Source organism: Trichechus manatus, unplaced genomic scaffold, assembly GCF_000243295.1.
Source record: "Trichechus manatus latirostris isolate Lorelei unplaced genomic scaffold, TriManLat1.0 scaffold00037, whole genome shotgun sequence".
Taxonomy (NCBI): domain Eukaryota; kingdom Metazoa; phylum Chordata; class Mammalia; order Sirenia; family Trichechidae; genus Trichechus; species Trichechus manatus.
The window spans coordinates 13,477,122-13,491,081 of record NW_004443973.1 but is presented as its reverse complement, the minus strand read 5'-3'; the positions used below and the strand labels follow the sequence as shown (position 1 = coordinate 13,491,081).

The following is a 13,960-nucleotide window of genomic DNA, read 5'->3' as shown; positions in this document are numbered from 1 at the left end:
GCCATTTTGCCGGAACTCCCGAGCATTGTGTTCTTTTAAGAACTATCTATAGGGGATCAAATTGACAACAGCAACTCAAAAGATTAGATAGGAACCTTAGCGGCAGTGAGTTTATGTTACTAGGGGAGGAACAGCTCAGAAAAGGAGTGTGAAAATGGTTGCACAGCTCGAAGAATATAATCAGTGTCACTGAATTGTACATGTAGAAATGATTGAATTGATGTATATTTTGCTGTGTATATTCTCAACGAAGAGAACAAAATAAAATTTAAAGAAAGCACGTTCATGTGATTCAGTTGATAGGTATTGTTCTGGTGGGATTCTGTTCAAACCAATATTTTGGTTTATTCTGAATATCATTGGCTGGGATAAATCTACCTTTTGCAACATAAGCTAAAAATAAAGAGCTTAGCTTGGCTTTTGTTATAAATTATATACTAAATACATATTTTTGTATTAAAGAGAAAATGATTTGTAGCAGAACAATCACAGAGGATCTATATTTATTTCAGATTAAATTTAATAGCCAACCAGAAAAAAACCACCCCTTTAAATAGATAAATCTATATATAATTATATACATCTTGTTACATGGCTGTAAACATACATAAATAAATCTAAGAAAATTTTAGTTGTCTTTGAAGAAAATATGAGATACAACTTTGAATAGTAATAATTAGGGTATCAACAAAAATAAATTACTGTTGTGTTCATGAGTCCCAATATTCATAGACTGTGATAAACAGTGTTAGAGCTGGAGCAAGGGATAATCCACATCCCAAGATAGTCAAACCCCGGGGATAAATCAAATGCAACTTGGGCCAAAATAAAAGAAGAGAATAACAACTTATTCTCTTTATCTCATTAATAATCGCATCTGCTTATCACATTACTGTTTTTTTTTTTTTTTTTTGAGGGCAAAATGATCATATTCCCTTTAATCACTTGCAAAGATGAATTTGGGTTTGGTTGGTTGGGTTGGGTTGTTGTTTGGCTTGAGGGAGAAGCAGGGGTGGTTAGTGTTCCTTTGAGAACAGTGTGACTGACCTGCAAACTTCACAAAGTATTTTCTCAGTGTAGCTTTCATCCTATCCTCCCACCCTCTTGCTGGCTCCCTAGTCTGCCTGACAAGTGGGATTTGCCAAAAGGCTGTATCTAGGTTGGGATAGGCAAAACTAGGAGACTTTTTCTTCTGATTCTTGGTGCCAGTCTCGGCTGCAAGGAGAATGTGGATTGCATAAGCCAGGAGTTTCAAGTTTCTGTGCACACAAAGCCCACATTTTTTCCCTGTGGATCCCATGTGTGGAAGACTGGTCTATCAGCAAACTGCATTTAATTAAAAAACTGTTTTCAGGAAAAGAAATAAAATATATCTTTAATGTCGACAGTGTTGTATAGAGTGTGGACCTTTGATATGTTGGTTTTTTGGTCAAGTTTTCAAGCATACTTAAAGATGTGAAGGGGGTAAATGGCTGAAGCAAACAAACCTACAGCATCCGACTTTTACTGAGGGTGGAAAATTGAACCTGTAATTACATAATCATGTATTCTGTCGTCTTTTGTAAAATGAATGACTAGCTATTTTTTATTGCCATTTTTAATTTTAAGTAAATGCTTCTTTGGATACAGACCAAGATTGGCAAGCAAACTGTATACTTCAACAACACAAGTCTCTCTAAATGTAGCTAAGACATTCTCAGAAAAGTAAGTTTTAATTAATTTTGTTTTTAGGCACGTATTTGACAAATGGAAATCGTTTTCAAAATTAAGTTTAAGGTATAAATTTCTTTTAATATGCTAAGGAAAAATCCTAAAACTTAAGTTATCTACCCTCTAGCTTAAGTATATTCCAGTGGAATACCTAACCTGACTAACCTTTATAACTTTAGTAGGCACTAAATTAAATACCTTCCATTTCCAAATAATATTATTACATAAAGTAAAAATTTGAATCTTTCCACAATTGTAAGTAAGTTAAAGTTGGACATCTTTCAGAGTATACTAGTTATCCGTGTTTCTTAAATGGTCATAGGCATTGTTATCGTAAATGCTGTCACTTTCTCGAGTGGAAGTCAATAGAGTATAATTGAAGAGGAGATTGAGTTTTGGGCCTCCAATTCTCTGAAACTATGTATGCCAAAGACTACAGGAAATGGGCAAAAAGAGAATTCGTATATTACTATTACAATGATGATTTGGTCAGTTCTCTTCTAGGTATTTTTCTGGCGTGTTCACTGCTTCCAAATAGTAACATTCCATATATCTTCAGGCCATTGAGTATGTTGGCTTTCTCAATGCTTGTATCACTGAAATTACTAAAAGTATTTCCAATTGTTCAAATAACCAGAACCATACTAGCCAAATTCCATTCCTTAAGGATATAGCTTAGTGAGTATGTAAGTGCCATATTTTATAGATTCTAAAGCACACGTATTTTTCATATTTTAACATCTCTTACAATTGATGGCATGCTATTTGGCACGGTTTTTTCTTTTTTAGTGGTACATAAAATAATGGTATGTCTTATAATAAATAGATGATAATCTTAGATTCAAAGAAATACTGTAATTTGGGGAGCAGAAAGCCTCTGAAACTCTTATCTAGATCAGATGTTAGACCTTATGAATTCTGATAATCATTCATGGCAACCTGTGGCATAAGGAAATTTAGCATGCTGGAAATACAGCATTGCTATGAGTCAGAATTGACTCAGTGGCAGTGGGTTTGGTTTTTGGTTAGAAATTGAATACTTAAGTGATTTGTGAACTTTTCTCAAAAACAGTTTCTTCTTGGATTCTTTTTTTTTTCACAATTGGAAAAGAGAGGAAGGCAGAGGTAGAAAAAATGAAAATCATCTTTGCTGTGCATTTTTCATTTCCAGAGAGGGGTTTTGCTTTAGCAGCATATATGGGGGGGGGGGTGGTGTTTGTGTGTGTTTGTGTCTGTTTGTCTCTCTGTGTGGAGATTCTCATTCCCTCCCATAGTATTATTGAACAAGCTGTTCAGCCTATTTGCTAAATGAGTGCACAGGACCACTAATGGAACTACTAATGTTCTGGATTCACATCTCAATGGGAAAAAAATAAATGGAGCTACCATAATTTGGGGAAAAATACTTTACACCTTTTTATATTTTTTCCTGCAGACTAGAGCCCTGGTGACACAATTGACTGCTAACACGAAAAGTTGGTGGTTCGAAACCACCAAAGGCTCTGTGGGAGAAAGATGTGCAGTCTGCTTCCATAGAGATTTACAGCCTCGGAAACCCTGTGGGGTTGCTGTGAGTTGGAATCGACTCAACGGCGTGGGTTTGGTTTGCATTTTATGCAAACTAGAAATCGAATTTTTTTTTTTTTTAATTTACAATTTCGTTTATCCATATTTCCACTTGGGGGCAAGGGAGAAATATATTCACACTCTGTGGAGCTTAAAGGGGAATTTAGGGAAACTCTTCTTTTGTTGAAGTGATAAAATAACATGCAAAACTCTCAAAAAAAGTAATTGATAATATATTGTTCTTTGCAAAGCATGATGATCCTCTTCCGCTCCAGGACAATTTGAGTTGTTTTCTTTGTTGTAGGAATGGGCTAGAATTAAACCCAATTTTTTTTTTAATTGTGCTTTAGGTGACACTTTACAGAGCAAATTAGTTTCTCACTGAACAATTTATACACAAATTGTTTTGTGACGTTGGTTGCAGTCCCCACAATGTGTCAACACTCTCCCTTTCCACACCTCAATTCCCTGTTTCAATCCGTCTATTTTTCCTGTCCCTTCCTGTCTTCTTGTTATTGCTTTTGGACAGATGTTGCCCTTTTGGTCTCTTATACGTGATTGAACTAAGAAGCACAATCCTCACATGTGTAAATTTTTGTTTTAGACCTGTCCGATCTTTGGCTGAAGGGTACACTTTGGGAATGGCTTTGGTTCTGAGTTAAAAGTGTGCCCAGGGGTCATAGTCTTGGGTGTTCTTCCAGCATCTGTCAGACCATTCTCCCACTCTGCCCAGGACCCTCCACTGTGATCCCTATCAGAGCAGTTGGTAGTGGTAGCTGGGCACCACTGTCTTTATAAACTGTGTTATGCCAATTGAGCTAGATGTTCCCCGAGACCATAGTCCCCACAGCCCTCCGCCCAGCAATTCAGTCCCTCAGGGAGTTTGGAAGTGTCTATGGAGCTTCCATGACCTTTCCTTGTACAAGTTGTGCTGGCTTCCCCAGTATTGTGTACTGTCTTACCCTTCACCCAAGTTACGACTTATCTGTTGTCTGTTTAGTTCCCCCCGTTCCTCCCATCCCTTGTAACCAACAAGATTGTTTCTTTTTGTGTGTAAACTTTTACGTGAGTTTTTACAGGAGAGATCTCATACAGTATTTGTCCTTTTGTGATTGACTTATTTCACTCAGCATAATGTCCTCCAGTTTCATCCATGTTATGAGATGCTTCACAGATTCATCATTGTTTTTTATCATTGCATAGTACTCCATTGTGTGTATGTACCATAGTTTGTTTATCCATTCATCTGTTGATGGGCATCTAGGTTGTTTCCATCTTTTTGCTATTGTGAACAGTGCTGTGGTGAATATGGGTGTGCCTATGTCTATTCGTATGACCACTTTTATTTCTCTAGGATATATTCCTAAGAGTGGGATTACATTTTGTAGTGCCTTTTTTTTTTTTTTTTTTTTTTTTTTTTTTTTTTTTTTTGTGCTGACATTTTCTTTGTTCCTCTTACTCTCCTGTGCTGAGTTCCTTTTGTTCGTGGATTTTTTTGTTTTTCATTTTTTTTTTTTTTTGGTAGGTTTTGCTTTTACTGAGACTTTATGTTTTTCTTTATTTTGATGTGTAGGTTTGTTAACTTTCTTTGTGGTTACCTTGAAATTTACCCTTATCTTCCTAGATTTGGACCAGTCTATTATTACTTGGTATCGCCTTGCCTTCCTCTCCATTAGAAGGTTCTATACCTACACCATTTATTCCCTCTTTTATTGTTCTGATGTTGCTGTCATTTACAGATTAACTGCTTTGATTCCCTGTTGTATTTCTTTTGGTTTTGGATAGTCCTTGAGAGTTCATTTCCTAGATTGGTATCTGGCTGGTATGATCCTGCATCCTAGATTCAGCCTGTGAGCTGAAGTTGTTTGTTCTCAGATGGAAGGACTGCCTTTAATAATTCTTGTAAGTTTGGTTTGGTTTTTACATAGTCCCTTAATTTCTGTTTATCTGGAAATGACCTAATTTCACCATCATATTCAAATGAGAGTTTTGCAGGATATATTATTCTTAGTTGGTGGTTTTTTTCTTTCAAGGTTTTATATATGTCATCCCATTGCCTTCTTGCCTGCATGGTTTCTGCTGAATAGTCCGAGCTTAGTCTTATTGTTTCTCCTCTGTATGTAACTTTTCTTTTTTCTCGAGCTGCTCTCAGGATTCTTTGTTTGTCTTTGGTTTTAGCGAGTGTGATTATGCTATGCCTTGGTGATTTTCTTTTGGGGTCTGTCCTATATGGGGTTCATTGAGCTTCGTGGATGGCCAGCTTTTCATCTTTCGTGATATTGGGGAAGTTTTCTGTCAGCTATTCTTCAATGATCCTCTCTGTGTTTTCTGTTTTCTCCCCATTCTGGAACTCCGATCACTTGCAGATTTTTGCTTTTGATTGTATACCACATAATTCTCAGGGTTCCTTCATTTTTCTTTGTTCTTTTTTCTGATTTTCCTCAAGCAGAGTTGTATCCAAGTGTTTGTCTTCAGTTTCACTGATCCTGTCTTGCATCATTTCAAACCTGCTCCTCAGCCCTTCTGTGACACTGTCCATTTCTCAAATCTTATTATCTTTTGGATTTCTAATTGTTGTTTTTGTATAATTTCTAGTAGTGAATTTATTTTAGCATTTTGTTTCTGTATTATTTTCTTGAATTCTTCCGTTTTTTTTTCTGTATTTTCCATGAATTTGTCTGCCTTTTCCATGAATTTGTCTATTTTTTTCCTCATTTTTGTCTGCTTTTTGCTTCAACTCTTGGATAATTCTGAATATTAGAGATTTGAATTCCCTATCAGTTAGGTCTAAGGCCTTTTCTTCTACTGGAAAGTCGTCTGGTGTTTTATTTTGGACGCCTGTTGGAACCAGCCTGTCCTGTTTTTGTAAATGTTTTGTCTCCTGTCTTCAGGGCATTCAGTGGTTATTTCCCTCGTTTATTGATTGCAGATTTGTTTGTTTCACCCTGCTTTTTTGTTTTATTTGATTATGTCTGAGCAGGTGGGCTGTGCGTTCTTTGTTGTTTGCTTGTCTGTGGGCACGATGCTTTTCACCTCCTTCTCCAATGGGCAGGGTCAGTCACTCAGGTATGGTACAGAAGTGCAGGTCCAGCTGAAGGGGACTTGCTGGGATGGGTTGTTTGTGGCACGTACCAGGGCTGACAGTGCCGACTGAGAATCAGTGCAGGGCAGGTTCCAGGAGGCCATGCCTGTGCTTCTTGGGAGTGTGATGTTCAGCGCATGGTGCAGGTAGGCAGGAAGGAGGGGGTAGATTGTGATGTATGGAGCTAAGATGGGTATGGGAAAGATGGGAGAGGAGAGAGGAACAGGAGCCAAAAAACATACACACAAACAAAAAAGAGTGCTAAGGGAGCTTGCTATTGGAGTGGGGAGATGAGAGACTGAGAAATGGGGAAAAACAAAAATGAAAAAAAAAGGGTAAAAGAAAAAAATGAATAAACTGAGAAACTGGAAATGAAGAAAGACAAAAAAGAGAATCAGAGAAGAAAACAAAATAAAGAAACAAACAAAAAACAAAACCAAAAAACAAGAAAAAAGAAATACCCCCAGGGATGTCCCTGTGCATCTGCACAGAGTAAGGGAGTAGCTTGCAAGCTACGTGGTACTGCCCAGCTAGAAGGGGCTCCCAAGCTGAGAAAAGAAAAAGAAAACAAACAAATCAAAACAGAACAAATCAGAGCAAGCAAAAAAAAAAAAAAAAGCCCTGGGGATCGCACCTGCATGGTGGCACGGGCCAGGAAGCAGTTTCACAGTAGAGCAGTGTTTCGCAGCCTTTCAGGGAGAAGCAAAGATGCACACAGAGCCAGGTATTTGAGAGACAGGAGGAGAAGATGGTGAGAGGTAAGGAAGAAATCTAAAGAAGCAGAAAAAAGCAACACCAGTAGTCAACAAATGGCATTCAGGGAAACGGCCAGTGCAGGCAGGTGGAATCCAAGCGACACTGGAGTGAAGCTTGTGCTTCCGGGCCAAGAGACTGGCTGCAGGAAGCAGAAGGGGCTGAGTGGGGATGAAGAAGGGTGGGGGATGGGAAAGCATATATTGCTGGTTACCAGTTGTTGTGTCTCCTGCTGGAAGCTCCGTGAAACTGCTTCCTCGTACCCCGTTCGCTGATCTCCGATAGGAGTCCAAGATGGCAGATCCGTGCTGCAGTAGCTGATGGGGGACCGCTGCATGTATGTCTCCGCACTTTGTCCTCGGTCAGTTTCTTATTCCATTTGGTGCTTGGCTGAGTTCTTTATCTCTTCATTTGATACTCAGGGTTTCAGGATTGATGTGTGACTCTGTTTGACTTAGTTTTTCTGATCTTTGCTGTGGAGGGATGGCGTGGTGCTTCTGACTATAGCTCCATGTTGCCTGGAAGTCCCCTGGACTAATTGAATTTTTTAAAACCTGGTAAAGGAGACATGTTAAAAGATTCTTGATACCGCGACAGATGGATTTAGGGTTCTTTTTCCAGCAAGCCTGAGTGCTTGTCTTTGTGGACCGAGTGCACCACACAAGAATTCCTTGCCATAATGTATTATTTATTGGCATGATGTTTCAGGCTTAAAGGCTGAAAAGGGAAGTTAGCCCGTTTTTATTTCAGCTACTTAAAAGAAAAAGCAGGCTATTTTATATTATGACCAAGGGTTAATACTAGTGTTAGACTCTCTCCATAAGTGTGGCATTTAGCGGTAGAGGAATTGATCTACAGACTTCAAAACAAAACAACAACAACAAAAAACCCAAGGCTAGTATTTCTTAACTATTTTTACTCCATCATATCACAATAATATACCAAAGACAGTCATCGAATGATTGCTTTTATGCTCTATGTTAAGAACTCTGAAAAGATACTAAGAATCTTGACATAAAGACAAATGCCAGGTAGAAAGAGAATTTTAATCGTCGGTAAAAATTATTTTTAATACTCCCCATGAAGCAGATACTGCATTTTAGCTAGTTTATTGTTGGTATGTGTTTATATATAAATATGTTTTGTGTGTTGAATGAAGTGTATGTGTTTATGAACCCATATAAAGCATAAAAAAAATTGTGACCTAGGGAAATATTTTTATTTTCACCATCTGCTTTAACATTTAGGAAGGAAGTCTCTTTAAAGAATAATGAAAACAGAGTATCATTGAAGAGTACTGGAAATAAAGATACATTAACAAATCTACAGTCTAAGCTGTGGTCATCTTCATTCTTAAAAGAAGGCACAGGTAATAGCATTTGTTTTATTCAGTAACTGCTGCTTACAATTCAGCCTTCCTTCTGCATGACCTCTGGAATGTTGACAACTCTGTAGGTCTGGAGTTGGCCGTGGGAATCAGTAATTTTTGAAATTTGTGCACCAGGTGATTCTGATGTGCAGCCAAGTGTGGGATCTATGATATACATTCCATAAAATGATAATGATAGGTTATTAAATTCTAGAATGAATTAAAATACCTATGAAAGCATTAACAAGTTCCACTCATTGAACAATTGTTTACTGAGCAGCAGACACTCATTTAGAAGCTGTGGCTACAGTAGTTGGCAAAATAGGCAAGGTCTTTGCCTTTATGAAGTTTATGATCTAGTGGGAGATAGACAACAAACTATTAAAAAGAAATGATAAATAAATGTTTTAGTTATCTAGTGTTGCTATAACAGAAATATGATAAGTGGATGGCTTTAACAAACAGAAATTTATTTTCTCACAGTTTAGAAGGCTAGAAGTCTGAATCAGGGCCCCAGCTCCAGGGGAAGGCTTTCTCTCTTTGTCAACCCTGGAAGAAGGTCCTTGTTTCTTTCTTTCTTTTTTTTTTAAGTATAACTAAGTTCACATTCATTACGTTTATTTATTTATTTTGTTTTTGTTGTTTTTGTTGTTGAGAATATCCACAGCAAAACATATACCAATTCAACCATTTCTACATGTACAATTCAGTGACACTGATTACATTCTTTGAGTTGTGCAACCATTTTCACCCTCCTTTTCTGAGTTGTTCCTCCCCCAGTAACATAAACTCACTGCCCCATAAGGTTCCTGTCTAATCTTTTGAACAGCTATTGTCAATTTGATCCCCTATAGATAGTTCTTAAAAGAGCATAGTGCTCAAGGCAGACTTTTTTTTACTAGTTAAGCTAAATTATTATTTACTTTTAAGAAGACTTCAGGGGATAATTTTGGTTTAAAGTTTAAAGATCATCTCAGGGCAGTAGTTTCTGGGGTTCATCCAGTCTCCATGGCTCTAGAAAGACTGGATTCCATGAGAATTTGAAATTCTGTTATGCGTTTTCCCACTTTTGATCAGGATTTTTCTATAGAATCCTTGATCAGAATGTTCAGTAATAGTAGCTGGGCACCATCCCTTCTTCTGGTCTCATGGCAAAGGTGGCAGTTGTTCATGAAGACAATTAGCCACACATTCCATATCCTCTTATTCCTGACTCTCCTTCCTCTGTTGCTCCAAGGGAATAGAGAGACCAATTGTTGTGCCTTGGATGGCCGCTGGCAAGATTTTAAGACCCCAGACACTAAGGAGTGAACTAGGAGGTAGAACAGAAGCACTCACATTATTAGGCCAGTTAACTGGGATGTCCCATGAAACTATGACCCTAAACCTCCAAACCAAGGAACAGAATCCCATAAGGTGTTTGGTTGTACATAAGCAACCTCAGCAGCTACTGTTTTTTTTTTTTTTTTTTTTTGTCATTGTCGTAAATATATCTACCACACAGCTTTTGCCAATACAACCTTTTACAGATGTACAGCTTCTTGACACCAGCTACAATACTTGGCTATGCAACCCTACCCTTAATTTACATGTCTTTCCATCCTATTAGTCTCTCCTCCTCCCTCCCTTCTATACCTGGTAACCACTAGTAAATTTTGGTCTCTATACATTTGGCTTTTCTTGTCTTTTTATATAAGTGAGATCGTACAATATTTGTACTTTCATGGTTGACTCTTTCACTCAGCATAATGTCTTGAAGCTCCATCCATATTGTAGCATGTATCAAGGCTTCATTTCTCCTACTAGCTGAGTAGTATTCCATTGTATGTATGTATGTACCACATTTTGCTTATCCACTCATCTGTTGATGAGCATTTAAGTTGTTTCCACCTTTTGGCTATTGTGATTAGTGCTGCAATGAACATTGGTGTACAAGTCTCTGTTGAGTCTCTGCTTCCAAGTCTTTTGGGTATATACCTAGGAGTGGAATTGCTGAATCATATTGTAGTTCTCACTATGAGTCTGAATCAACTCTATGGCAGTGGGTTGGGTTTTTTTGGTTATGGTTCTTTTTAGTTTTTTTAGGAACTGCCACAGTTTTCGACAACAGCTATACCATTTTGCATTCCTACCAGCAATGGATAAGGATTCTAATTTCCCTGCATCCTCACCAGTGTTTGTTATTTTCTGTTTTTATCTTAGCCATCCTAGTGGTAGTGAAATAGTATCTCATTGTGGTTTTGATTTGCATCTCTCTGATGGCTAAGGCAACATGGCTAATGTTGAACATCTTTTCCTGTGTTTGGTGTCCATTTGAATGTTGTCTTTGATAAAATGTCTATTCAGGTCCTTTGCCGATTTTATGATTGAGTTATTTGTCTTTTTGTTGTTAGTCCTTGTCTCTTTCGAGTTTTTGCTCCTTGGTGATCTTCAGGTGTCTTGGCATCTCTATTCTTCCATCTCTGCTTGCCTGCTTGCTTGTTTAATCTCTTTTATATCTCAAAAGAGATTAATTTAAGATACACCCTAAACTAATACTGTCTCATTAACATAACAAAGAAAACCCATTCCCAAATGGGATTATAACCACTACCCATTGCAGTCAAGTTGATTCTGACTCATAGAGACCCTATAGGACAGAGTAGAACTGCCCCACAGGGTTCCCAAGGCCATAAATCTTTATGGGAGCAGACTGCCACATCTTTTTCTTGAGGCATGGCTAGTGGGTTCCAACCGCTGACCTTTTGATTAGCAGGTGAGCACTTAACCACTGCTCCACCAGGGCTCCTTAACACTACAGGGGTTAGGATTTACAACACATATTTTGGGGGGAGATAATTCAATCCATAACATTCTACCCTTTAGTCTCCGAAAATTTATGTTCTTACCACATGCAAAACATATCCACCCCATCACATCATCCCAAAAGTCTTAAATCAATTCCCAGTCCAAAATCTCATTTTGTGAATCATCTAAAATACGGGTGAGGCGTCAGATGTATTCCATCCTGGGGCAAAATTCCTCTTCATCTGTGAACCTGTGAAATCTAGAATACAAGTTATCTCTTTCCAAAGTACAATGGTGGAACAGGCACAAGGTAGACATTTCCATTAAAAATGGGAGAAATTGGGTGGAAAGAAGGGATAATGGGCACCAAGCAAGTCCAAAACCCAGCAGAACTAACCTTTACTCTCAAGGCTTGAAAATAATCCTTTGTTCTCTGGGACCATCTGGGCAATGGCCCCACCCTCTGGACTCTGGGTGGTGGCCATGCCCTCTAGATTCTGAATGGAGGCCCCTGGACTCTGAGCTTCATTCCCGCCTTCCAAGCCCACTGGGATGGCAACTCTGCTCCCTTCACTTTGGGTAGCCCTGTTCTTCTAGCCCATCTGAGTGACAACCTCACACCTTCAGCCCTGGCAAGCTATGTTCTCCTGCCCCTTGGGATGGCAGCCCCGCCCCCTCAGCTTTGGGTGGTGGCCCCATTCTCTTGGCCTTTGGGCATGGCAGCCCCATGCTCCAGAACCGAGTTGGTGGAGATCTGACTCTTTGAAACCTAGGAGGCCGTGATTCCACCCATTGACACTAAGGCATCCCTGCTTCCCATGCTCCTTCCAACAGTTCTGCTGATTTTCAAGCTGCTCCAGAGATGGTCCTTTTCTTTTCTTGGAGGACAACAGATGTAGTTCCTTTGGTCTATTTCCTGCCTGTAGAATTCCAAGAGGCAAACAGCTTTCCTTCCTTTCATCCTATCTCTGTCTCCTTCAGTCTAAACTCATGGATTTTCTGCTGTGGTAATTGGTTAGATCCATCGGTCACAGGCTTAATATCTTTAACAACAGATTGTGTAGCCATGTCCTTGGTGAAAATTGTAGAACACATGTCTTTAGTTTGTACAACAGAATTTTCCAGATCTTTTTAAGTTTTATTTCATTTTACACAGTTCATTTTTAAGTCCATCTCTTTCCTCTCACATTTTACTATAAGTGGCAAGGAGAAACCACGCAGCCCCTTTAAGATCTTGCTTAGAAATCTCCTCAGCCAGATATCCAAGTTCATCACTTACAAGTTCTTCCTTCCACCAGATATTTGAACATAATTCAGATAAATTCTTTGCCATGGCATAAGAAGCATCACCCTTCCTCTGTGTTCATCATTTCCTTTTAAATCCTCGCCAGAAGCACATTGAATGTCTACATGTCTAGCACATTCTGTTGGTGGCACCGTGTATTCACTAAGATGATAGAAACTTTCTATGGCTCTCCTCACTTCCTTTTGAGTCCTCACCAGAATTGCCTTTGACGTCCATAATTCTATCAACAGTCTCTTCAAGGCAATGTAGGTTTTTATTATTAGGCACCTTAAAACTCTTCTAGCCTCCACCCAATTCCAAAACCACTTCCACATTTTAGGTATTTGTTAGAGCAGTGCCCTCATTTCTTGGTACCAAATTCTCTCTTAGTTATCTAGTGCTGCTATAACAGAAATAGCACAGGTGGGTGGCTTTAACAAACAAATTTATTTTCTCAGAGTTGGCTAGAAGACCTAATTCAGGGTGCCGCCTCTAGAAGAAGACTTTCTCTGTCAGCTCTGGAGGAAGATCCTTGTCTCTTTTGAGCTTCTGCTCCTGAGCAGTCTTCATGTGGCTTGGCATCTGTCTCCCCCCATCTCTATTTGCTAGCTTGCTTGTTTAATCTCTTTTATATCTCAAAAGAGATTGATTTAACATGCACCTATACTAATACTGGAACCCTGGTGGCACGGTGGTTTAAGTGTTTGGCTGCTAACCAAAAGGTTGGCAGTTTGAATCCACCAGCTGCTTCTTGGAAACCCTAGTTCTGTGCTGTCCTACAGGGTCACTATGAGTCGGAATCGACTTGAGGCATAAGGTTTGGGTTTTTTTTTTTTTTTTAATACTAATACTGTCTCATTAAAATAACAAAGAAAACTCATTCCCAAATAGGATTATAACCACTACAGGGGTTAGGGTTTATAGCACATATTTTGGGGGGACACAATTCAATCGATGACAATAAATAATAAAAAATAAGTACCAGTAAGCAAGATGATTGCAGGTTGTGATTGATCCTATAATGCAAGTAAAAGACTCCTGAGGAGAGGACTACTTTATATTTGTGAAATGAATGAGGTTCTCGTGGCATCAGCTGAACTCCCCAACTCTTTTATGACCTTCCCCTGATGACATCAGTATGATAAGTCAGTTAACAGGCTGGCTACACATTGGGCGATCAGGGTGGTTGTGAGCTGGTGGAGACTGTAAATGAAACAGAAGCAGGTAGATGGCTGAAACAGAAGCAGGTAGATGGCCTGAACAGCTCAGCCATCCTACTCTTGGAAGTACTTGGTATCCCTTTTCAGGGTAGCACTTTGTTTTAGAGTCAGGAGTTTGTCTGATTTTTTTTTTTTTTTTTTTTTTTTTTTATTTACGTTGTCATCTCTCTAGCTCTCTGAGATTTTCT

The 13,960-nt window shown here is 38.8% G+C and overlaps 1 protein-coding gene across 1 annotated transcript in view; it reads left to right on the top strand.

Moving 5' to 3' along the window:
* Window positions 1-13,960, top strand: part of ERICH2 (glutamate rich 2) — a 63,298-nt gene that overhangs the window by 23,208 nt on the left and 26,130 nt on the right. Inside the window, exons 7-8 of the mRNA XM_023730494.1 lie at window positions 1,609-1,704; window positions 8,359-8,480. Coding sequence (XP_023586262.1) covers window positions 1,609-1,704; window positions 8,359-8,480 — 218 coding nt within the window. The remainder of the gene's footprint in view (window positions 1-1,608; window positions 1,705-8,358; window positions 8,481-13,960) is intronic.